Source organism: Ranitomeya variabilis, chromosome 1, assembly GCF_051348905.1.
Source record: "Ranitomeya variabilis isolate aRanVar5 chromosome 1, aRanVar5.hap1, whole genome shotgun sequence".
NCBI classification, from domain to species: domain Eukaryota; kingdom Metazoa; phylum Chordata; class Amphibia; order Anura; family Dendrobatidae; genus Ranitomeya; species Ranitomeya variabilis.
Genome location: NC_135232.1, coordinates 1160741208 through 1160767491, shown reverse-complemented (window position 1 = coordinate 1160767491; position 26284 = coordinate 1160741208). Strand labels below are relative to the sequence as shown.

At 47.6% G+C, this 26284-nt stretch overlaps 1 protein-coding gene across 1 annotated transcript; it reads right to left on the bottom strand.

Annotated features, from left to right (window-relative positions):
* Nucleotides 1–743: 743 nt before the first annotated feature.
* On the bottom strand, nt 744–24702 carry LOC143793444 (uncharacterized). Its single transcript, XM_077280414.1, has 9 exons — nt 23959–24702; nt 21827–22138; nt 16672–16941; nt 16319–16408; nt 15765–15860; nt 15104–15202; nt 9299–9409; nt 2929–3045; nt 744–2437 (listed from the first exon to the last, which is right to left on the bottom strand). Exons 1-9 carry the CDS (start codon nt 24005–24007, stop codon nt 2292–2294), a joined length of 1290 nt encoding a protein of 429 aa, XP_077136529.1. The 5' UTR covers nt 24008–24702; the 3' UTR covers nt 744–2291.
* Nucleotides 24703–26284: the final 1582 nt, after the last annotated feature.

Sequence of the window (26284 nt, the reverse complement as noted above, 5' to 3'; positions counted from 1 at the left end):
TGTCAGTTATATTTCATGTCTTTGCCCGTGTCTGTTCATTCCTCTCTTCCTGCCCAGACTCGATGTTTCCCTCTGTGTTTGATCCGGCTTGTTTGACTAATCTGCTGCCACCCGGTGGTAGCCTCGCTGCAGTTCTGCTGGTCTGCTCTGAGCAGCATTTCTGCCCTCTCTCCGCTCTGCTGCCATCTAGTGGAGCTTGCATTTACCTGCAGAGCTGCAGCGTGACAGTGGCTAAGGAGAAGTTGCATCAGTCTCACGGAGCTGCCAGTGGCCCCTCTTTTTCCCAGTTGCTCATAAGTTGGGAGTTCTGCAGCATAATGCTGGAAATATGTGTAATTGTCTAACCTCTGGGTTCCCACCAGGAGGAGAGCTGCTCCTTGTTGGCATCACTCTTTATTATCTGCATTATTCCGGGTTTTTATCCTTTGTTCTTATTTATATTCGGCCTTGTGCTCGTTACTGCTCTTACAGAACATATTCCAATATTTCTTTTTAAGATCTATCGATCAAAATGTACTTTCCTCATGGGACGACCCCTTTAAGTTTGTTTCCATCTGTAAAAGTTCATTGCTCTATTTGATAATGAAAAATGTTGTCAGTTGTAGACTTGTAATAAATATCAGGGTCGGCTGCGACTTTCTCCAAGCTTTGATTTGTGGCCTCTATGTGTTTGAGTTTGATGTCCCTGATATAAAGGCAATATTCAGTCTGTGTGTTCAGCAATAGTCAGCAATGAAGAATAATAGAGGAAATATCAAAACTTTACTAAAGAATTACATTATATAGACATTATAATCACCTACAAGGCACGGCGAATCTTACACTCCAAATAATTACCCCCAAGTTATAAGACAGACAGAAAACCAGACACGTATGTACAGGGAAGATTTACATTATTGGCCCAGTATAGAATGACATCTCATGGCCATCAGTCTCCAGTGCCCGGGACAGTCACAGACGCAATCAGCCCTCTGTAACCTGGTGAAGGACACAGTTACAGAGGATAAATCCACTGCTTTATGGCCATCCACTGCTCCGTAACATTGTTCTTGCTCATCACACTGGCCCTCTGTGACCGACACTGGCCCTCTGCGACAAACCCTGGGCCCCTCTGCGACAAACCCTGGGCCCCTCTGCGACAAACCCTGGGCCCCTCTGCGACAAACCCTGGGCCCCTCTGCGACACACCCTGGGCCCCTCTGCGACACACCCTGGGCCCCTCTGCGACAGACGCTGGGCCCTCTGCGACAAACCCTGGGCCCCTCTGCGACAAACCCTGGGCCCCTCTGCGACAAACCCTGGGCCCCTCTGCGACAAACCCTGGGCCCCTCTGCGACAAACCCTGGGCCCCTCTGCGACAAACCCTGGGCCCCTCTGGGACAAACCCTGGGCCTCTGTGACTGACAACGTTCAGGAGGGAACCCAGCCCCTAAATAACCTCTGCCCGCCCAGTCTCCCCAGGGTAACAGACAGGTAGACGACATATAGACAGAATAAATAAAGTAACAAACGCTGATATCAGAGGATAATTGGCTGCATCCACGTCACCATGGAGCATCTAGAATCACACATTGCACAATGATGGCGAGACTCCACCACCGTCACCCATCTACACATAGAAAACCAGTTGGATCGATGGATCGTGCACGCCTCAACAAAGAAATCCCATCACCAGGAAGGAAGAGAGGTGGGATGATGGAAACCACAGGATGGAGACAACTTACTGATCTGCACATGATAGAAAAATGGAAACTACATTTTTGCAAAATCTGGATTTTCTTCAGTCTGGAGTCTGAGCCTCGTGCAGAAATCCCGGCACCTCCGGCCTCGGCTGCGATCACTGAGGTTATTATTGATCGTATCAGGACGGTTCTGCAGCTGATTGTACGAATAATCAATATCTGCTGCCGGCTGCTCCTGTGTAATCACCGACCAATGATTTCCCTGATGTCCCCGATGTAGACAAGTCCGGAGATGCTGGGGCCACGGGAGCATGTTTAGGCCACGTAGGCGGCTCACAGTAGTACAAGCCACGTGTGCCCTGGTGATGTTGAAGAAATGTCTCAGACGACCATTACTGACCTCAGTGATAGGAATCGAGGCCGGAGGTGCCGGGATTTCTGCACGAGGCTCAGACTCCGGACCGGACAAGTCCAGCGGTTTTGATCATTTGGTTTCCATTCCCAGCAGCTGCAGATCAGTGACGTCTCTGCCCGGTGATTTCCATCATCCACCACTTTTCCTTTTTGGTGCTGTAATTTCCATGTTGAGGAGTGTAGAGGTTTCTTATTTCATGTTGGGGTCTCATCCGCTCCACTTTGGGTTTCTTTTTCAGGTCCTTCATTCTTTCTTTCGTCTTCATTGATGTCGACCGTTCCGTCTTCGTCTGGAGCGAGAGCAAACGAGCCCTTGTGGGGGTCCGGAGCTCCTGGCCGGCCTGTAATAAGACACGGGACGGGAGCTTCTTACACATTATATAACACTTCTTATAGACAATTAACCCCGAGTGGCCGAACACCAGGCCCTGGCGTCTCCGTACACACATGTAGAAAATCTCGGCATATTCACATCCTTGTACAATGTATAGTAAGATAAAAGGGAGGTCAAAATTCTGACAAAATACAAAGGGGTGAGAGTGGCCGGCTCTGAAGAGGTGTGCGTGACATCACTGGTGATTACGTGTGATGTCATCACGAGTCTCAGACCCTGCACACTCTACAAGGCACAGATAAAATACAATTTATGAAAGCCGCCAGTGATCTCCACAAGTACTGAATCTTATTTACCCAGGGGCCACAGTGCAAACTAAAAATTAATCTACCTATGTGTAATCACAGCAATGGACGACTTGTAGTAGACCCCAGCCCTTCACTGTAGATGAGACATCACACATCTATTCATCATGTGTGATCCTCCCACTGTACTCACACTTCACCCACAGGATCCTCAGGGGCAGGACCACAGCAAGTAGGATGACGAAGCCGATCACAAGCTGCAGGAGCGTCCACAGTATCTGCCGATTCCTCAAGCCACAGAGATCAGAGGCTACAAGAAACGCAAAGTACAATCAGAGACTCCACCACCAGGGATGTAATGTGGACACAATGTACAATCAGAGACTCCACCACCGGGGATGTAATGTGGACACAATGTACAATCAGAGCCTCCACCACCGGGGATATAATGTGGACACAATGTACAATCATATCCTCCACCACCAGGGATGTAATGTGGATACAATGTACAATCAGAGACTCCACCACCAGGGATGTAATGTGGACACAATGTACAATCAGAGACTCCACCACCGGGGATGTAATGTGGACACAATGTACAATCAGAGCCTCCACCACCGGGGATATAATGTGGACACAATGTACAATCAGAGACTCCACCACCAGGGATGTAATGTGGACACAATGTACAATCAGAGACTCCACCACCGGGGATGTAATGTGGACACAATGTACAATCAGAGCCTCCACCACCGGGGATATAATGTGGACACAATGTACAATCATATCCTCCACCACCAGGGATATAATGTGGATACAATGTACAATCAGAGACTCCACCACCAGGGATGTAATGTGGACACAATGTACAATCATATCCTCCACCACCAGGGATGTAATGTGGACACAATGTACAATCAGAGCCTCCACCACCGGGGATGTAATGTGGACACAATGTACAATCAGAGACTCCACCACCAGGGATGTAATGTGGACACAATGTACAATCATATCCTCCACCACCAGGGATGTAATGTGGACACAATGTACAATCAGAGCCTCCACCACCGGGGATGTAATGTGGACACAATGTACAATCAGAGACTCCACCACCGGGGATGTAATGTGGACACAATGTACAATCAGAGACTCCACCACCGGGGATGTAATGTGGACACAATGTACAATCAGAGACTCCACCACCACGGATGTAATGTGGACACAATGTACAATCAGAGACTCCACCACCGGGGATGTAATGTGGACACAATGTACCATCAGAGCCTCCACCACCGGGGATATAATGTGGACACAATGTACAATCATATCCTCCACCACCAGGGATGTAATGTGGACACAATGTACAATCAGAGACTCCACCACCCACCAGGGATGTAATGTGGACACAATGTACAATCAGAGACTCCACCACCAGGAATATAATGTGGACACAATGTACAATCATAGACTCCACCACCGGGGATGTAATGTGGACACAATGTACAATCAGAGACTCCACCACCCACCAGGGATGTAATGTGGACACAATGTACAATCAGAGACTCCACCACCAGGAATATAATGTGGACACAATGTACAATCATAGACTCCACCACCAGGGATGTAATGTGGATACAATGTACAATCAGAGACTTCACCCCTGGGGATGTAATGTGGACACAATGTACAATCAGAGACTCCACCACCGGGGATGTAATGTGGACACAATGTACAATCAGAGACTCCACCACCGGGGATGTAATGTGGATACAATGTACAATCAGAGACTTCACCCCTGGGGATGTAATGTGGACACAATGTACAATCAGAGACTCCACCACCGGGGATGTAATGTGGACACAATGTACAATCAGAGACTCCACCACCGGGGATGTAATGTGGATACAATGTACAATTAGAGACTCCACCACCAGGGATGTAATGTGGACACAATGTACAATCAGAGACTCCACCACCGGGGATGTAATGTGGATACAATGTACAATCAGAGACTCCACCACCGGGGATGTAATGTGGATACAATGTACAATTAGAGACTCCACCACCGGGGATGTAATGTGGATACAATGTACAATCAGAGACTCCACCACCGGGGATGTAATGTGGACACAATGTACAATCAGAGCCTCCACCACCGGGGATATAATGTGGACACAATGTACAATCATATCCTCCACCACCAGGGATGTAATGTGGATACAATGTACAATCAGAGACTCCACCACCAGGGATGTAATGTGGACACAATGTACAATCATATCCTCCACCACCAGGGATGTAATGTGGACACAATGTACAATCAGAGCCTCCACCACCGGGGATGTAATGTGGACACAATGTACAATCAGAGACTCCACCACCAGGGATGTAATGTGGACACAATGTACAATCATATCCTCCACCACCAGGGATGTAATGTGGACACAATGTACAATCAGAGCCTCCACCACCGGGGATGTAATGTGGACACAATGTACAATCAGAGACTCCACCACCGGGGATGTAATGTGGACACAATGTACAATCAGAGACTCCACCACCAGGGATGTAATGTGGACACAATGTACAATCAGAGACTCCACCACCGGGGATGTAATGTGGACACAATGTACAATCAGAGCCTCCACCACCGGGGATATAATGTGGACACAATGTACAATCATATCCTCCACCACCAGGGATGTAATGTGGACACAATGTACAATCAGAGACTCCACCACCCACCAGGGATGTAATGTGGACACAATGTACAATCATAGACTCCACCACCGGGGATGTAATGTGGACACAATGTACAATCAGAGACTCCACCACCAGGAATATAATGTGGACACAATGTACAATCATAGACTCCACCACCAGGGATGTAATGTGGATACAATGTACAATCAGAGACTTCACCCCTGGGGATATAATGTGGACACAATGTACAATCAGAGACTCCACCACCGGGGATGTAATGTGGACACAATGTACAATCAGAGACTCCACCACCGGGGATGTAATGTGGATACAATGTACAATCAGAGACTTCACCCCTGGGGATGTAATGTGGACACAATGTACAATCAGAGACTCCACCACCGGGGATGTAATGTGGACACAATGTACAATCAGAGACTCCACCACCAGGGATGTAATGTGGACACAATGTACAATCAGAGACTCCACCACCGGGGATGTAATGTGGATACAATGTACAATCAGAGACTCCACCACCAGGGATGTAATGTGGACACAATGTACAATCAGAGACTCCACCACCAGGGATGTAATGTGGACACAATGTATAATCAGAGACTCCACCACCAGGGATGTAATGTGGACACAATGTACAATCAGAGACTCCACCACCGGGGATGTAATGTGGATACAATGTACAATTAGAGACTCCACCACCGGGGATGTAATGTGGATACAATGTACAATCAGAGACTCCACCACCGGGGATGTAATGTGGATACAATGTACAATTAGAGACTCCACCACCAGGGATGTAATGTGGACACAATGTACAATCAGAGACTCCACCACCGGGGATGTAATGTGGATACAATGTACAATCAGAGACTCCACCACCGGGGATGTAATGTGGATACAATGTACAATTAGAGACTCCACCACCGGGGATGTAATGTGGATACAATGTACAATCAGAGACTCCACCACCGGGGATGTAATGTGGACACAATGTACAATCAGAGCCTCCACCACCGGGGATATAATGTGGACACAATGTACAATCATATCCTCCACCACCAGGGATGTAATGTGGATACAATGTACAATCAGAGACTCCACCACCAGGGATGTAATGTGGACACAATGTACAATCATATCCTCCACCACCAGGGATGTAATGTGGACACAATGTACAATCAGAGCCTCCACCACCGGGGATGTAATGTGGACACAATGTACAATCAGAGACTTCACCACCAGGGATGTAATGTGGACACAATGTACAATCATATCCTCCACCACCAGGGATGTAATGTGGACACAATGTACAATCAGAGCCTCCACCACCGGGGATGTAATGTGGACACAATGTACAATCAGAGACTCCACCACCGGGGATGTAATGTGGACACAATGTACAATCAGAGACTCCACCACCAGGGATGTAATGTGGACACAATGTACAATCAGAGACTCCACCACCGGGGATGTAATGTGGACACAATGTACAATCAGAGCCTCCACCACCGGGGATATAATGTGGACACAATGTACAATCATATCCTCCACCACCAGGGATGTAATGTGGACACAATGTACAATCAGAGACTCCACCACCCACCAGGGATGTAATGTGGACACAATGTACAATCAGAGACTCCACCACCCACTAGGGATGTAATGTGGACACAATGTACAATCAGAGACTCCACCACCAGGAATATAATGTGGACACAATGTACAATCATAGACTCCACCACCAGGGATGTAATGTGGATACAATGTACAATCAGAGACTCCACCACCGGGGATGTAATGTGGACACAATGTACAATCAGAGCCTCCACCACCGGGGATATAATGTGGACACAATGTACAATCATATCCTCCACCACCAGGGATGTAATGTGGACACAATGTACAATCATAGACTCCACCACCCACCAGGGATGTAATGTGGACACAATGTACAATCAGAGACTCCACCACCCACTAGGGATGTAATGTGGACACAATGTACAATCAGAGACTCCACCACCAGGAATATAATGTGGACACAATGTACAATCATAGACTCCACCACCAGGGATGTAATGTGGATACAATGTACAATCAGAGACTTCACCCCTGGGGATGTAATGTGGACACAATGTACAATCAGAGACTCCACCACCGGGGATGTAATGTGGACACAATGTACAATCAGAGACTCCACCACCGGGGATGTAATGTGGATACAATGTACAATCAGAGACTTCACCCCTGGGGATGTAATGTGGACACAATGTACAATCAGAGACTCCACCACCGGGGATGTAATGTGGACACAATGTACAATCAGAGACTCCACCACCGGGGATGTAATGTGGATACAATGTACAATCAGAGACTCCACCACCAGGGATGTAATGTGGACACAATGTACAATCAGAGACTCCACCACCGGGGATGTAATGTGGATACAATGTACAATCAGAGACTCCACCACCAGGGATGTAATGTGGACACAATGTACAATCAGAGACTCCACCACCAGGGATGTAATGTGGACACAATGTATAATCAGAGACTCCACCACCAGGGATGTAATGTGGACACAATGTACAATCAGAGACTCCACCACCGGGGATGTAATGTGGATACAATGTACAATTAGAGACTCCACCACCGGGGATGTAATGTGGATACAATGTACAATCAGAGACTCCACCACCGGGGATGTAATGTGGATACAATGTACAATTAGAGACTCCACCACCAGGGATGTAATGTGGACACAATGTACAATCAGAGACTCCACCACCGGGGATGTAATGTGGATACAATGTACAATCAGAGACTCCACCACCGGGGATGTAATGTGGATACAATGTACAATCAGAGACTCCACCACCGGGGATGTAATGTGGATACAATGTACAATCAGAGACTCCACCACCGGGGATGTAATGTGGATACAATGTACAATCAGAGACTCCACCACCGGGGATGTAATGTGGACACAATGTACAATCAGAGACTCCACCACCGGGGATGTAATGTGGACACAATGTACAATCAGAGACTCCACCACCGGGGATGTAATGTGGACACAATGTACAATTAGAGACTCCACCACCGGGGATGTAATGTGGATACAATGTACAATCAGGGACTCCACCACCAGGGATGTAATGTGGAAACAATGTACAATCAGAGACTCCACCACCGGGGATGTAATGTGGACACAATGTACAATCAGAGACTCCACCACCGGGGATGTAATGTGGACACAATGTACAATCAGAGACTTCACCACCGGGGATGTAATGTGGATACAATGTACAATTAGAGACTCCACCACCGGGGATATAATGTGGATACAATGTACAATCAGGGACTCCACCACCAGGGATGTAATGTGGACACAATGTACAATCAGAGACTCCACCACCGGGGATGTAATGTGGACACAATGTACAATCAGAGACTTCACCACCGGGGATGTAATGTGGATACAATGTACAATCAGAGACTCCACCACCAGTGATGTAATGTGGACACAATGTACAATCAGAGACTCCACCACCGGGGATGTAATGTGGACACAATGTGCAATCAGAGGCTCCACCACCGGGGATGTAATGTGGACACAATGTACAATTAGAGACTCCACCACCGGGGATGTAATGTGGACACAATGTGCAATCAGAGACTCCACCACCAGGGATGTAATGTGGACACAATGTACAATCAGAGACTCCACCACCGGGGATGTAATGTGGATACAATGTACAATCAGAGACTCCACCACCAGGGATGTAATGTGGACACAATGTACAATCAGACCCTGGTATCCCCTCGGTAAACAGAGCACTCACCTGCCAAATACAACCATATGTACTGTATATAAATTGCTGGTACCAGGAGCAAATCAGCTGCAAATAGTGCATCCTCCATAATCCTGATTATCATCGGGTGCAGGGGAAGACCTGTGATATATGGAGAGACGGGTTATAAAAAGAGGAGACTTTCAGAGTGTAATACAGAGGTGCAGTCTTGTACAATGGTTACACTAGTGTCTCCATTCTCCGCAGACTGTGAGCCCCGACCCCTCATCTACGTCCCATGTACGGAGCCGGATATTGTCCTGAACCTCTGCAGTGACAGTGTGTACAGGAGTCACCGTCATAGATATAATTACACAATCTATAAAGCCATCTGATACGTATCATTGTGAATTTTGAAGCAGGGCTTGCACTCTTATAATCTCTACTTGACCCTTATGAAGAGGGGACCACCCTGGTGTGAACAGGTAATTAAAGTGGATTATCTGATGGATCGCAGTCCAGGCATATGTAACAGAGGAATTCGGTGAGATGACAGATTTATGGCTGGGGAGATAACCAATACCCTTGGCACTTGCTGTGACCAGAAAGGCAAGTAGCCTGTTTTTGGTTAGGCTCCAGTATGAGTATTGAGGTTTTTATGAACGGCATAGATATGGTAGATATGAGAGGCATATTACTGGCTTCATGACAAAGTGGCGAACGTTATACATTGTCTTACATCACTGGGTGGTTGCGGCAGCACTTCCAAATTAATGGATGACAACATCCATGCCATGTTTCTGTTCTATAGAAAGATAAAATCGTGATAGTAATTATGACTTTAATATCTCCCGCCTGGGACCTTCCGGGGTGAAGATATCCTGTCCTGAAAGTTGTGGATCACAATATTCTAAACACCAGCCCTGCTATGAGTCACCGGAGGAGAGGTATGTGGATGTGACTTGTGTTAATAAAAAGTTTTGTTTGTTCCCCCAAAAATGAATGCTTCCTTCCTCTACAATCTGCGCCATTTCCGCGACACATACAGTACAGACCAAAAGTTTGGACACACCTTCTCATTTAAAGATTTTTCCGTATTTTCATGACTTTGAAAATTGTAAATTCACACTGAAACTATCAAACAACACATGTGGAATTATATACTTAACAAAAAAGTGTTAAACAACTGAAATTATGTCTTATATTCTAGGTTCTTCACAGTAGCCACCTTTTGCTTTGATGACTGCTTTGCACACTCTTGGCATTCTCTTGATGAGCTTCCAGAGGTAGTCACCGGGAATGGTTTTCACTTCACAGGTGTGCCCTGGCAGGTTTAATAACTGGGATTTCTTGCCTTATAAATGGGGTTGGGACCATCAGTTGTGTTGGGCAGAGGTCTGGTGGATACACAGCTGATAGTCCTACTGAATAGACTGTTAGAATTTGTATTATGAAAAAAGCAGCTAAGTAAAGAAAAACGAGTGGCAATCATTACTTTAAGAAATGAAGGTCAGTTCCAAAAATTGGGAAAACTTTGAAAGTGTCCCCAAGTGCAGTGGCAAAAACCATCAAGCGCTACAAAGAAACTGGCTCACATGAGGACCGCCCCAGGAAAGGAAGACCAAGAGTCACCTCTGCTTCTGAGGATAAGTTTATCCGAGTCACCAGCCTCAGAAATCGCAGGTTAACAGCAGCTCAGATTAGAGACCAGGTCAATGCCACACAGCGTTCTAGCAGCAGACACATTTCTACAACAACTGTTAAGAGGAGACTTTGTGCAGCAGGCCTTCATGGTAAAATAGCTGCTAGGAAACCACTGCTAAGGACAGGCAACAAGCAGAAGAGACTTGTTTGGGCTAAAGAACACAAGGAATGGACATTAGACCAGTGGAAATCTGTGCTTTGGTCTGATGAGTCCAAATTTGAGATCTTTGGTTCCAACCACCGTGTCTTTGTGCAAAGCAGAAAAGGTGAACGGATGGACTCTACATGCCTGGTTCCCACCGTGAAGCATGGAGGAGGAGGTGTGATGGTGTGGGGGTGCTTTGCTGGTGACACTGTTGGGGATTTATTCAGAATTGAAGGCATACTGAACCAGCATGGCTACCACAGCATCTTGCAGCGGCATGCTATTCCATCCGGTTTGCGTTTAGTTGGACCATCATTTATTTTTCAACAGGACAATGACCCAAAACACACCTCCAACCTGTGAAAGGGCTATTTGACCAAGAAGGAGAGTGATGGGGTGCTACGCCAGATGACCTGGCCTTCACAGTCACCAGACCTGAACCCAATCGAGATGTTTGGGGTGAGCTGGACCGCAGAGTGAAGGCAAAAGGGCCAACAAGTGCGAAGCATCTCTGGGAACTCCTTCAAGATTGTTGGAAGACCATTCCCGGTGACTACCTCTTAAAGTTCATCAAGAGAATGCCAAGAGTGTACAAAGCAGTCATCAAAGCAAAAGGTGGCTACTGTGCAGAACCTAGACTATAAGACATAATTCCAGTTGTTTCACACTTTTTTGTTAAGTATATAATTCCACATGTGTTAATCCATAGTTTTGATGCCTTCAGTGTGAATGTACAATTTTCATAGTAATGAAAATACAGAAAAATCTTTAAATGAGAAGGTGTGTCCAAACTTTTGGTCTGTACTGTATGTTTAGTACTTTTTTTTAGTCATTCCTTTTTATCTCATGTGATTGTATACACCATATCGTTTTGTCCATTTTGTAACATCTTAGTATATTTTTATAAACACTGCCTACTTTTTGGATTCAATATATAAAATGTAATAGTTCTGTTCCTCTTGCTCTGTGGACCGCACCCATGAAGCCATGCGCTACCTGTAACGGGTGTCCAGTCGCCTGTAGATACGATTGGTGGTGGCGGTGAGTATTTCTTTTTGCTATTGTGGAGTATTTATATGTAGAGCTATGGCTGGCGCCCCTACATGATTGTCCCCTTCCTCCTCCAACCTGGGACACCGGCTTATTCACCGCCCCAGCCCCGTGGTCTCCAGGCATGTCCCTCATGCTTCATGTTGTGGGAACCACAGTTTCCGGAGGCGCGTCTAGTATGAGCGTGCTTGTGCTCCCCTGTTCATAAAGGAGCAGCATGCATATGCTAAAGATCATTGCTGAGAGGCATTTAGTATAATCAGTACACCTGCAAGATGGCTCAGCCATTGCCTGAACCTCGTCCCCCTGGTCCCGGAGCGGCCAGTGCCTGAACCTCGTCCTCCTGTCCCAGAGCGGCCAGTGCCTGAACCTCGTCCTCCTGTCCCAGAGCGGCCAGTGCCTGAACCTCGTCCTCCTGTCCCAGAGCGGCCAGGGGCTGAACCTTATTCCCTCTAGTCCTGCAGTGGCCAGGGCCTGAACCTCATTCCCCCTAGTCCCGGAGTGACCAGGGCCTGAACCTCACTCCCCCTAGTCCCGGAGTGACCAGGGCCTGAACCTCACTCCCCCTAGTCCCGGAGTGACCAGTGCCTGAACCTCATTCCCCCTAGTCCCGGAGTGACCAGTGCCTGAACCTCATTCCCTGGTCCCAGAGCAGCCAGTGCCTGAACCTCATTCCCTGGTCCCGGAGTGACCAGTGCCTGAACCTCGTCCCCTGGTCCCGGAGTGACCAGTGCCTGAACCTCATTCCCCCTGTCCAGAGCGGCCAGTGCCTGAACCTCTTCCCCCTGTCCGGAGCGGCCAGGGCCTGAACCTCATTCCCCCTAGTCCCGGAGTGACCAGTGCTTGAACCTCATTCCCCCTAGTCCTGGAGTGACCAGTGCCTGAACCTCATTCCCCCTAGTCCCGGAGTGACCAGTGCCTGAACCTCATTCCCCCTAGTCCCGGAGTGACCAGTGCCTGAACCTCATTCCCCCTAGTCCCAGAGCGGCCAGGGCCTGAACCTCATTCCCCCTAGTCCCGGAGTGACCAGTGCCTGAACCTCGTCCCCTGGTCCCGGAGTGACCAGTGCCTGAACCTCATCCCCCCTAGTCCCGGAGTGACCAGAGCCTGAACCTCATTCCCCCTAGTCCCAGAGCGGCCAGTGCCTGAACCTCATTCCCCCTAGTCCCGGAGTGACCAGAGCCTGAACCTCATTCCCCCTAGTCCCGGAGTGACCAGTGCCTGAACCTCATTCCCCCTAGTCCCAGAGCGGCCAGTGCCTGAACCTCATTCACTGGTTCCAGAGCGACCAGTGCCTGAACCTCATCCCCTGGTCCCAGAGCAACGAGTGCCTGAACCTCATCCCCTGGTCCCAGAGCAGCCAGTGCTTGAACCTCATTCCCTGGTCCCGGAGTGACCAGTGTCTGAACCTCGTCCCCTGGTCCCGGAGTGACCAGTGCCTGAACCTCATTCCCCCTAGTCCCGGAATGACCAGTGCCTGAACCTCATTCACTGGTTCCAGAGCGACCAGTGCCTGAACATCATCCCCTGGTCCCAGAGCAACCAGTGCCTGAACCTCATCCCCTGGTCCCAGAGCAACCAGTGCCTGAACCTCATCCCCTGGTCCCAGAGCAGCCAGTGCTTGAACCTCGTCCCCTGGTCCCGGAGTGACCAGTGCCTGAACCTCGTCCCCTGGTCCCGGAGTGACCAGTGCCTGAACCTCATTACCCCTAGTCCCGGAATGACCAGTGCCTGAACCTTGTCCCCTGGTCCCAGAGCGGCCAGTGCCTGAACCTCATTCCCCCTAGTCCCGGAATGACCAGTCCCTGAACCTCATCCCCTGGTCCCAGAGCAGCCAGTGCCTGAACCTCGTCCCCTGGTCCCGGAGTGACCAGTGCCTGAACCTCATTCCCCCTAGTCCCGGAATGACCAGTGCCTGAACCTCATCCCCTGGTCCCAGAGCAGCCAGTGCCTGAACCTCGTCCCCTGGTCCCGGAGTGACCATTGCCTGAACCTCATTCCCCCTAGTCCCGGAGTGACCAGTGCCTGAACCTCATTCACTGGTTCCAGAGCGACCAGTGCCTGAACCTCGTCCCCTGGTCCCGGAGTGACCAGTGCCTGAACCTCATTCCCCCTAGTCCCGGAATGACCAGTGCCTGAACCTCATCCCCTGGTCCCAGAGCAGCCAGTGCCTGAACCTCGTCCCCTGGTCCCGGAGTGACCATTGCCTGAACCTCATTCCCCCTAGTCCCGGAGTGACCAGTGCCTGAACCTCATTCACTGGTTCCAGAGCGACCAGTGCCTGAACCTCATTCCCCCTAGTCCCGGAATGACCAGTGCCTGAACCTCATCCCCTGGTCCCAGAGCAGCCAGTGCTTGAACCTCGTCCCCTGGTCCCGGAGTGACCAGTGCCTGAACCTCGTCCCCTGGTCCCGGAGTGACCAGTGCCTGAACCTCATTACCCCTAGTCCCGGAATGACCAGTGCCTGAACCTCATTCACTGGTTCCAGAGCGACCAGTGCCTGAACCTCGTCCCCTAGTCCCAGAGTGACCAGTGCCTGAACCTCATTCCCCCTAGTCCCGGAGTGACCAGTGCCTGAACCTCATTCCCCATAATCCCGGAGTGACCAGTGCCTGAACCTCATTCCCCCTAGTCCCAGAATGACCAGTGCCTGAACCTCATCCCCTGGTCCCAGAGCAGCCAGTGCCTGAACCTCGTCCCCTGGTCCCGGAGTGACCATTGCCTGAACCTCATTCCCCCTAGTCCCGGAGTGACCAGTGCCTGAACCTCATTCACTGGTTCCAGAGCGACCAGTGCCTGAACCTCGTCCCCTAGTCCCGGAATGACCAGTGCCTGAACCTCGTCCCCTGGTCCCAGAGCAACCAGTGCCTCAACCTCATTCCCTGGTCCCAGAGCAGCCAGTGTCTGAACATTGTCCCCCAGAATAATTCAGACAGAACAATCCATATATACTCACCACAAAGCATCAATAACCATAAAGCTCGAACCATCAGAATGACAATGATGACGATGATCCCCCCTATCACAATCGTCTGATTGCTGGAATTAAATAACACTGCAAAAAATACGAGGGTCACATAAAGATCTTTGTGCGACAACCCCAGAGCCAATGTCGCCCCAGTTCTGTCTGCTAAGTACATAATGGAGACAAAGAGGATAAAGTTCCCTCCTCTTAGCTAAATACCTCACACCCACCTTAGATAAGCCACACCCTCTTTAGATAAGCCCCACCCTCTAGATTAGTCAAACCCCTCTTTAGATAAGCACACCCTCTTTAGATAAGCCCCACCCGCTTTATATAGGCCACACCCTTTTAGATAAGCAACACCCTCTAGATTAGCCACACCCCTCTTTAGATAAGCCCACCCTCTTTAGATAAGCCCCACCCGCTTTATATAGGCCAACCCTTTTAGATAAGCAACACCCTCTAGATTAGCCACGCCCCCTCTTTAGGTAAGCCACACCCCTCTTTAGATAAGCCCCACCCTCTTTGGATAAGCTGCACTCATTTTTGATAAGCCCTGCCCCTTGGGAGCAGATCTATCCAATGTCCTAGTGTTAGCAGACATGCGGCAGGTCAGGGGTTAATTTTCAGCCTTTGCAAGGAAAGTACCTACCATGTAAGAAGATGGACGATGCGCTGGACTCCATACTGGTTCCCAGTATACACGTAGCAGAAAAGAGAAGTTTTGATAGAGAAGTGTCTTTTTGGCCTGCGACATAAGATGACGGGTCAGTGACATAACGGCTCATGTGCTGGTCAGCCTGGGGCTATACTGGTAGATATACAGTATATATATACAGTATATATATATATATATATATATACACACACATACACCTCACTGCCTGGAGGATCACCTCAGTTACATGCTGGTACTGCCCCCTAGGGACTACAGAAGGCAGAGACGGGGTCACCTCTTAGTGCAGCCCCCATATAGGACCATCCACCCTCCATAGGGTCCCACAATACCCTACCAGTCCCCCATCTCTTGTCTAGCCTCATTGTGTGCTGCCAAATTCTGCCGCCGGGCCCTAATCCTGCCCTCCTAATACCTTAGGATGTCCCGGAGTAGTCACATCAATCACAGTCACTTCCTACACAGGGGCCCAAGATCTGCAATATGAAGGGTCGCTTCTCAGCCTTCTGGCTCATTGTGATGCTACTTACAAATGGTAACCAGTAGACAGAGATGGTGACAGATGTAGATGACCCCTCCGATACAGCCAATGCAGAAGAACACGTACCCTCCACTGATTCCTGAGGAGACAAGTCATGGATGATCATCTATGTACGGGGAAGCCAGGCGTTATACCCACGACGACATATCATAAGGGCGATACAATGTAGAGAACATAATATGGAAGATCGGGAGCCAACAACTCAAGGCAATGACTTAAGAAGTCTCCAAGACTGGACCATGTCCTGGAGACCCTGGTCTGTCATTGCTATTGATGGCTTCAGATGCTCAGATCTGATCATGAGGACAGAAGACAATAAAACAATATGATTAGGGACATTACTCTCGGGAATGAGCTCCATCTCCTGGGAGTCCTTCTGGCTAACAAGGTTCTTCGCTCTACACTTGTAGATGCCCCAATGTTGGGGGTTGGTCCCATCAATGACCAGGAGATGGTCATTCTCGATCTTAGACGTGTTCTCCTTTATCTCGTATGCATTTCTTAGGAAGGTTACATTAGAGGAATCGCTTGTCCCCGCATCACACAGAAGAGAAACACGACAGGTCACATTGTCCGTATCTGCGATTCTCAAGTCCAGATTCTCCACGGGATCTAAGGAGAGAATATGAGAAGAAATGATCTCAGTCAGGAGTAGACGAGAGATAAAAGGTGTATGGTGCAGAAACAGGAGCACACAGGAGACACAGGAGCATACAGGAGACAGAGGAGCACACAGGAGACAGAGGAACATACAGGAGACAGAGGAGCATACAGGAGACACAGGAGCACACAGGAGACAGAGGAGCACACAGGAGACAGAGGAGCACACAGGAGACACAGGAGCATACAGGAGACACAGGAGCATACAGGAGACAGAGGAGCACACAGGAGACAGAGGAGCATACAGGAGACAGGAGCACACAGGAGACAGAGGAGCATACAGGAGACAGAGGAGCACACAGGAGACAGAGGAGCATACAGGAGACAGAGGAGCACACAGGAGACAGAGGAGCACACAGGAGACAGAGGAGCACACAGGAGACAGAGGAGCACACAGGAGACAGAGGAGCACACAGGAGACAGAGGAGCATACAGGAGACACAGGAGCACACAGGAGACAGAGGAGCATACAGGAGACAGAGGAGCATACAGGAGATACAGGAGCATACAGGAGACAGAGGAGCATACAGGAGACACAGGAGCATACAGGAGACAGAGGAGCACACAGGAGACAGAGGAGCACACAGGAGACAGAGGAGCACACAGGAGACAGAGGAGCACACAGGAGACAGAGGAGCATACAGGAGACAGGAGCACACAGGAGACAGAGGAGCACACAGGAGACAGAGGAGCACACAGGAGACAGAGGAGCACACAGGAGACAGAGGAGCACACAGGAGACAGAGGAGCATACAGGAGACAGAGGAGCACACAGGAGACACAGGAGCATACAGGAGACAGAGGAGCACACAGGAGACACAGGAGCATACAGGAGACAGAGGAGCATACAGGAGACAGAGGAGCACACAGGAGACAGAGGAGCATACAGGAGACACAGGAGCATACAGGAGACAGAAGAGCATACAGGAGACAGAGGAGCACACAGGAGACAGAGGAGCATACAGGAGACACAGGAGCACACAGGAGACAGAGGAGCACACAGGAGACAGAGGAGCACACAGGAGACAGAGGAGCACACAGGAGACAGAGGAGCACACAGGAGACACAGGAGCATACAGGAGACACAGGAGCATACAGGAGACAGAAGAGCATACAGGAGACAGAGGAGCACACAGGAGACAGAGGAGCATACAGGAGACACAGGAGCACACAGGAGACAGAGGAGCATACAGGAGACAGAGGAGCATACAGGAGACAGAGGAGCATACAGAGGAGCACACAGGAGACAGAGGAGCACACAGGAGACAGAGGAGCACACAGGAGACACGGGAGCATACAGGAGACAGAGGAGCATACAGGAGACACAGGAGCATACAGGAGACAGAGGAGCATACAGGAGACACAGGAGCATACAGGAGACAGAGGAGCATACAGGAGACAGAGAAGCCTACAGAGGAGCATACAGGAGACAGAGAAGCCTACAGAGGAGCATACAGGAGACAGAAGAGCATACAAGAGATACAGGAGCATACAGGAGACACGAGGCTGCCTGTGCAAGCTGAAGATATGGATGAACTCTTTATGCAACAAATGGACAAGTTCTCCAAAAAATATGACATAGTGGTCATGGGAGATTTCAACTATCCAGACATTTGCTGGGAATCTCTCTCAGGCAAATCTAACAGGTCAAGCAAATTCTTATCCTCTCTTGCTGACAACTTTATCTTCCAAAAGGTAGGAGAGAACAAGGGGATCTGCTACCTTGGATCTAATCCTTATAAACAGGGAGGAAATGGTTGAGGAGTGGCTGGGACGCTAGGAGGTAGCGACCATGCTATTTTAGAATTTTGGATAACTAGAGGAGGAAGACCTGTGAAGACTCAGACTTTAAGGTTAGATTTTAGAAATGCAGATTTTAAGGGACTCAGAAAGAGAATCGGAGGGATCCAATGTCAAGGAAGGATGGGAAATCTTGAAAAATGAGATTCTCAAAGCACATTCGTTAACAATTCCAAAAAGAGGGAAGAATAGGAAGCATTTAAGGAAACCAGGATGGATGAACTCAGAACTTAAACACATGCTAAAAAGGAAGAAAGAAATGTTCATCAAATGGAAAGAGGGAGGCATATCTAAAGAAGAATATAATGCTGTCTACAGAACCTGCAGGGCACAAATCAGATTATCTAAAGCTGACAATGAATTAAGGATTGCAAGAGACGTCAAAAGCAATAAAAAAGGATTTTGGGGATATGTCAAAAGTAAAAGAAAAGTCAAAGATGCTATGGGATTTTTACAGAATGAAAATGATGAAATGGTAAGAAAGCATGTTAAGAAGGCCAAACTTTTAAATTCCTATTTTGCATCTGTTTTCTCTCAGAAAGAAAATGTAATATCAACTGATTTTAACTGTCCTATTAAGTAATAGAAGAATTCAAGATATCTATAAACAGAGAGATTGTGAGGAAACACTTCGCTAACATAAATGAATTCAAGTCTCCGGGTCCAGATGAATTACACCCCAGAGTACTGAAGGAGATAGCAGAAGAAATTTTGGAACCACTCTCCATAATCTTTGAAAATTCTTGGAGAACAGGAGAAGTCCCATAAGGCTGGACAAGAGCAAATGTTGTTCCTATCTTAAAAAAGAGGAAGAAGGTGGACCCAGGGAACTATAGGCCGGTGAGTCTGACGTCTATACCAGGAAAGATCTTTGAACAAATTATTAAACAACATGTATGCAAGTACCTGGATAACAATGAAGTGATTAACCAGAGTCAGCATGGGTTTGTAACTAATAAGTCATGTCAGACTAACAATTTCCTTCTATGACAGAATCACTGACTGGGTGGACCAGGGAAATGCTGTAGATATAGTATATCTTGACTTCAGCAAAGCATTTGACAAAGTATCTCACACCATCTTTATTGAAAAAATGACTAAGTATGGAATGGACGAGGCAAATGTTAGGTGGATTCATAACTGGTTTAGTGATCCGACCCAAAGAGTGGTCGTAAATGGCTGCACATCAAGTTTAAAGAATGTCTCAAGTGGGGTACCACAGGGCTCTGGCCTGGGCCCCGAATTGTTAAACATCTTTATCAATGATTTAGATGAAGGAATTGAGGGTACACTGATTAAATTTGCTGATGACACAAAGCTATGAGGGATAGCTAATACTGGAGAAGAGAGAGAGCAGTCAAAAAGATATAAGTAACTGGAGCAGTGGGCAGCAACTAACAGAATGGTTTTTAACAGGGAAAAATGCAAATGTACTACATCTGGGCAATAATAATGAAAAACGCATATACAGAAAGGGAGGAATAGGGCTAAGCAACAGCACATGTAAAAAAGACGGGTATACTAATAGATCACAGACTGAACATGAGTCAACAGTGTGATGCAGCAGCAGCAAAAAAGGCAAATACAATTGTGGGATGTATTAACAGAAACATACCAGTCTAGATCATGTGAAGTCATTATTGCCCTCTACTCCTCTTTGGTCAGACCTCATCTGGAATACTGTGTCCAGTTCTGGGCACATTTTAAAAAAAGACATCAACAAACTGGAGCAAGTTCCGAGAAGAGCGACCAGAATGGTGACCGGTCTGCAGGAGGTAACGACAAGAGTAGGAAGATGAAATTCCATTTAGATACAAGGCCAGGTGACTGGAAGGAAAAAACCTGGATTCTTCAAACATCTTCATGGAGCCATGTGACCGGTGGGTCCAAATCCTGGCTTTCCCAAACGTTTCCATGTGTTCAGTGATGGTCAATGGAGCAGATCTGTATTCTTTCAGCTGGGGCCGTGGTCCCCTAAGCTGACATCCTGTAGAATGTCAAATCTGTTTCCTTCATGATGGAGCCATGATCTTGCAGCTATTCTGTAGCATGCTCCCGGCTGTAGTTTTGTAAAGAATCTCTGGATGTCTTGGATGTCCTAGATGACCTGTTATAGAGGCATATGCCACTTATATAGTTCACTATTGGTGTTCTTCTAGCCATGATCCACAGGTCAAGGGGAAGGGGTGATGAGGTTAACTATTATTAATAGTTTATCCTTCAATGTATGCTAGTCAGCAAACTGAATGGCCTGGTATAATGTGTAATCAACGTATTAGCAAACATCATTGCTCAGTGACCCTGCCTCTCTGTTTTGCAAAGATAACTATACAATAAACTATAGGAGCTGATATAAGAGATAAATAACAACCATTCATCAATTTACAAATATAATTTCAACCTACAAGAAGAAGCTTCATAAAAGATAACAGTCTATGCCTCCAGCATTACTGAAAATAGAGACCTGGATAATTAAGATAAAATGTGTCGTCACAGACAGATGATACAGTGCTATTAGGTGGGTACTGTGTTATGTGATGTGTTATGGCATGGTTGATGTGTTATGGGATGGGTGATCTATTATGGGATGGATACAGTGCTTCTGGGTGGGTACTGTGTGATGGGTGATGTGTTATGGGATGGGTACTCTGTGGTGGGATGGGTGTTTTGTTATGGGATGGGTACTGTGCAATGCCCACATCTGCTTGTCTTGGAGTAAATCTGGATGTGGGTGAAACAGTCTTTGTCCAGTGACCCCCATACGTGCAAGATCCTGGCATCACCATCATCACAATGGATCCCACCAGTAACAATGGGCTGAATGGTTCATATCATGAGAAGACACATGATGGAGACCTGGGGACTTCCCTGATGAGGTGAGATGATAGTAAACCTTGAAGGGCTGGGCACGGCTTCTGGAGATCTCCACATTTCCGAATGGAGCTCATCTGATGTTCTTGTCTCCTGCCCCACAATCATGTAATAACCCCACAGGACTGGCCTCCTCACCAGTTCCCTTATCACTAGGACCACTCACCAATCACAGTCAGGATCACGCGGAGCAGTGTTCGCTGATTCAGCTTCTGCTCATAGATACCGTTGTCTTTCTCAGTCAGGTTTGTGAGCAGGAATGACTTGTTTTCTGGGAAGACTTGCCCTCGGTTTTCATAGACCTTATGTACATGGGGTTCTCCGTGGTCCATCATCAACCAGCTGGGATTTCCACCTAATTTTCTCAGCTCGTAGATCATATTTCCTTTGAATTCTACTTCACTCTTCAGTCCTGGAAGGAGGACAGAAGAGCCGGTGGCTCCAAGGATCCTGAGCGTCTCAATCTCAACATCTCCCACTGGAAAACACAGAAACAACATTACAAGAGGACACAAAAGTAAGGCCCAGCCATCAGCAATGACCATTCAGGAGACGCTGGAAGACACAGGTCCTCGGAGAAGTGGTCCTGTGACATCTGCCTGCCCGTCCTGTCTGTTTTTTTGCTGGGCAGAGCCACATTCATATTTTGTATGGCACTGGGACTACTAGGCCTGTACAAACTGGTATCACTGGAGTTATCGTCTGTCAGTGTTTGCTCCCTTCCGTGTCAACTGGGTAGGCTTCAATCTATTTAAAGGGAACATGACAGCTGATACAGGTCCCGTTTAAGTTCCTGAAACCCTGCTGTCTACTGTCAGTTATAATTTGACTATCTTTAGTAAACTCCCGAGTGCTTTGTTCTTGTGTTCCCAGTGGATCGTCCTGATTCTGACCTCGGCTCATTGACTGACTATTCTGCCGTACGATTTTGTGCCTCCTAGTTCCGACCATTCTTTCTGCCAGACTGCACCACCAGCCAGTATTGCTATAAGGACTCAAGCCAGGACCCCGTGTAGGTCCCCATCCCTGTCAGGGTTGAAAGTCGGAGCTCTACTGGGACCTGATAGCCGAACAGTCAGCACAAAGCATGTCAACGGTTGCCATTTTTAGAGCTGCCGGGCAAACAACTTGTACTGCCCTTATATCAGGACCATGCTCAGAAGAGGCGAGTACAGAACAAGAGGACGGTCAGCAAGAACAAGACTTGGAGAAATCTGTAGACCATTCTGGAGAAACATGGATCAAAGTCAAAGCTAAAGCAACTCAGAAGTAATCACAAGGACTTGTCTCAGCTAAAAAAAAAGGCACAAGTGTCCTAAAATCCAACAACTGGTCCCAGGAGGTCACCAGGAGCCCCCTCTGAGAAGTTCCTTAGGACAGAACTTCCAACTCCTGTCCTCAATAACCTTCATATTACTCAGGTGATGGGACTATCGAGGCATCAGACATTGCTCCAGGTCCCACAAGTTCTCTCTATAACGTGAGGCAATTTCTGAAGCCTTGGTAACTCTATAACTTGTGTAATATCAAGAAAAGCCTGAAAACATCATCTGTTGGGGGAATTTGAGGACTGGAGCCGAGACTCATCGCCTTAGACGCCAATTCTAGAAGAATCCTTCTGACACCAGGGGGCGCTCTCCCATGTAGAATAGTTGTATTGTTTAGTGGCAGCTGAGTGATATGAAGAGCGCCCCCTACTGTTATTATGTGACTCTGCGGCTGCAGTGGAGGGGAAGTGAAAGTTTATCAGAACTTTTTACATATGAAACCATAAACGCCAACTCTGTCGAAATGCATAGATACAAGTTACGGAGGATTAGATCAGCCAGATCCGATGTCCCGGCCACTTCTCCTGCCTGGGGATAAATTAGATTAGTGAGTCGCTGGTATGCATCCTCGTTACCAAAGTCACCAGACATGGCCCACCATGTACACAGAGCTGAGTCCTGCGGCCGCCCTGTAGTCAGGCAGTCCCCTGTATAGCAGCTCCTTATACAGCCGTCCCCTGTATAGCAGCCCCATGTACACAGAGCTGAGTCCTGCGGCCGCCCTGCAGTCATGAAGTCCCCTGTATAGCAGCTCCTTATACAGCAGTCCCCTGTATAGCAGTCCCCTGTATAGCAGCTCCTTATACAGCAGTCCCCTGTATAGCAGTCCCCTGTATAGCAGCCTCATGTACACAGAGCTGAGTCCTGCGGCCGCCCTGCAGTCAGGCAGTCCCCTGTATAGCAGCTCCCTGTTAAGGGCACAATACCTAGAGTAATTTATGAAATATTGAAGTTATTGCTAATTACTCACCGATGCCGATAATGAGAGGGAAGACGAGGAGCGATGTGGGTGCAGCCATGTCTGGAGGTTTCTGGAGGAGTCTGACCCTCAGCTTCCTCAGTCCTTCAGATGATGTCACGGGAATTTCTGGGGTTTTTCCATTTCTTGAGACTAATGGTTCAATTCTAGAAAGTGAAGACTTTACTCCCCCGGCCCCCCATGATGTGAGGAGGTGACTGCTGCTGATGGCTTCTTCTTGTGTCAGGCAGCTGCAGGCACAGCCGATCTAAAAGTGTAATGGCACCTAAATTCTGCAACAGGGATTTACACCGGCAGAACTTACACTATGGGATTCTTAGAAATATCACTTAGATGAGGCAGTATCATCTCCTGAGGCCGACATTCCTGAGATAGGAGTGACCAGAGAAAATGTCGGGTCTGTCCAACATAGGGACCCAAGTCTAACAGAGGCGCTTAACCCCTTAGTGACCGAGCCAAGTTTGACCTTAATGACCAAGCTAAATGTTACAATTCTGACCATTTATTACAGCTCTGGAGCTTCAGCGGATCCCAGTGATCCTGTTTTCTCGTGACACATTGGACTTCATGATGGTGGTGACATTTATTCGATATGACTTGTGTTTATTTGTGAAAAAAAAACCAAAACGGAAATTTGAAGAAATTTTGTAAAATGTTACAATTTGTGCATTTTTATGCCCTTAAACCAGACAATTATGTCACACAGAATAGTTAATAACTAACATTTCCCACATGTCCACTTTACATCAGCACGATTTTGGAATCATAATATTTTTTGTTAGGACGTTATAAGGGTTAAACGTTGACCTGCGATTTTTCATTTTTCCAACAACATTTAGGAATCCATTTTTTAGGTACCACCTCACATTTGAAGTGACTTTGGGGGGTCTATATGACCAAAAGTGACACCATTCTAAAAACTGCACCCCTCAAGGTGCTCAAAACCACATTCAAGAAGTTTATTAACCCTTCAGGTGCTTCCAGGAACTGAAAAAATGTGGAAGGAAAAATGAACATTTAACTTTTTCACAAACAATTTACTTTACACCTATTTTTTTTTTTATTTTCACAAGAGTATCAGGAGAAAATATACCCCAAAATTTGTTGTGCAATTTCCACTGAGCACACAGATACTACATATGTGGGGGAAAACTACTGTTTTTACCCATAGCAAGGCTCTGGAAGGAGCGCCATTTGACTTTTTGAACCCAAAATTTGCTGGAATCAAGAGAGGACGCCATGCCACTTTTAGAGAGCCCCTCATGCACCCAAACAGTGAAAACTCCCCACATGTAACCCAATTTTGGAAACCACACCCCTCAAGGATCCAGGGGTATAGTGAGTATTTTGACCCACAGGTAGCGCACAGAATTTGATAACATTAGGTCATCATATTGAATAAGTCGCTATTAGTGTTGCGTGCAAGTGGTCGCTACTCCAGTTTGCCTAGGGTGCTCGGTATGCACCAAGTATTGAACCGGGTGCTTCAGTGACATGCTGGAGCCCCTGCCCCGCATGTTTCATGGCTATTAGACACTCAAAAAACAATATGCTGGGATTTGAGATACTTGGTGCATACCCGAGCACCCAAGCAAACTCAATTAACACTAGTGCTATGTACTGTCTATTGGGCACACTGCAGCGAGGGCGATATAACTACTCCCACTCAGGCAGGAACAATAATTATCAATGCCGCCGGTCGCGGCAAAGACTCCCAATTGCACAGGACAAATTCCGCTGCCACCAGCTCCGATTTTGTAATTATTAAAGGGTCCGGAGCCAACCCAGATTAGTAGTGTAATTCACTTCAGAGGACGCGACCGTTCGCTATAGAGCAAGGAGAGACAAGCTAGTAGTTTTATATTTTACTTCAAAAAGGTAGGCAGTGTTTACAAAGTATAAAAAGATATTATAAAGAAAACAATTCTCGTATGTACAGACAATTACAAATAAAATGGGTTTAAAGTTGAAAAAACACTTACATTTCACTATGTCATCTTATCTCAAGGCCGACTGTGTGCTGTGGAGGAGGGGATACATCTAGATGCATAGCAAGCATCTGTACAGCAGCTAGACCCCAGACAAAGACCCGTGAAGCCTCCTGCTTCACTCAGTTATTTCCTAGCCTAAAACCAAAGGCACTCCCCCTGTGGTCACCTCACTTAGAGGCTGAAACCCCCCCTTTACTTAGCATTATGAAAACCATTTTTATGCCTAGCTCGCTGTATGAGTCTCATATACAAAAGTCACAATGATCAGGGGGTGCACCACGTCGGGGCAATTCTTATAAGTGTAAATATGGCATGGTTACATGACC

Excerpts from the sequence above, each read along its gene's own strand:
- LOC143793444 (XM_077280414.1), bottom strand. The coding sequence starts at position 24,007 with ATGGCTGCACCCACATCGCTCCTCGTCTTCCCTCTCATTATCGGCATC. Across the intron at positions 16,409-16,671 it reads GATGGAGCTCATTCCCGAGA|GAATCAGTGGAGGGTACGTG; the intron begins GTAATGTCCCTA and ends TTGTCTCCTCAG. Across the intron at positions 9,410-15,103 it reads ATGGTTATTGATGCTTTGTG|GTCTTCCCCTGCACCCGATG; the intron begins GTGAGTATATAT and ends CATATATCACAG.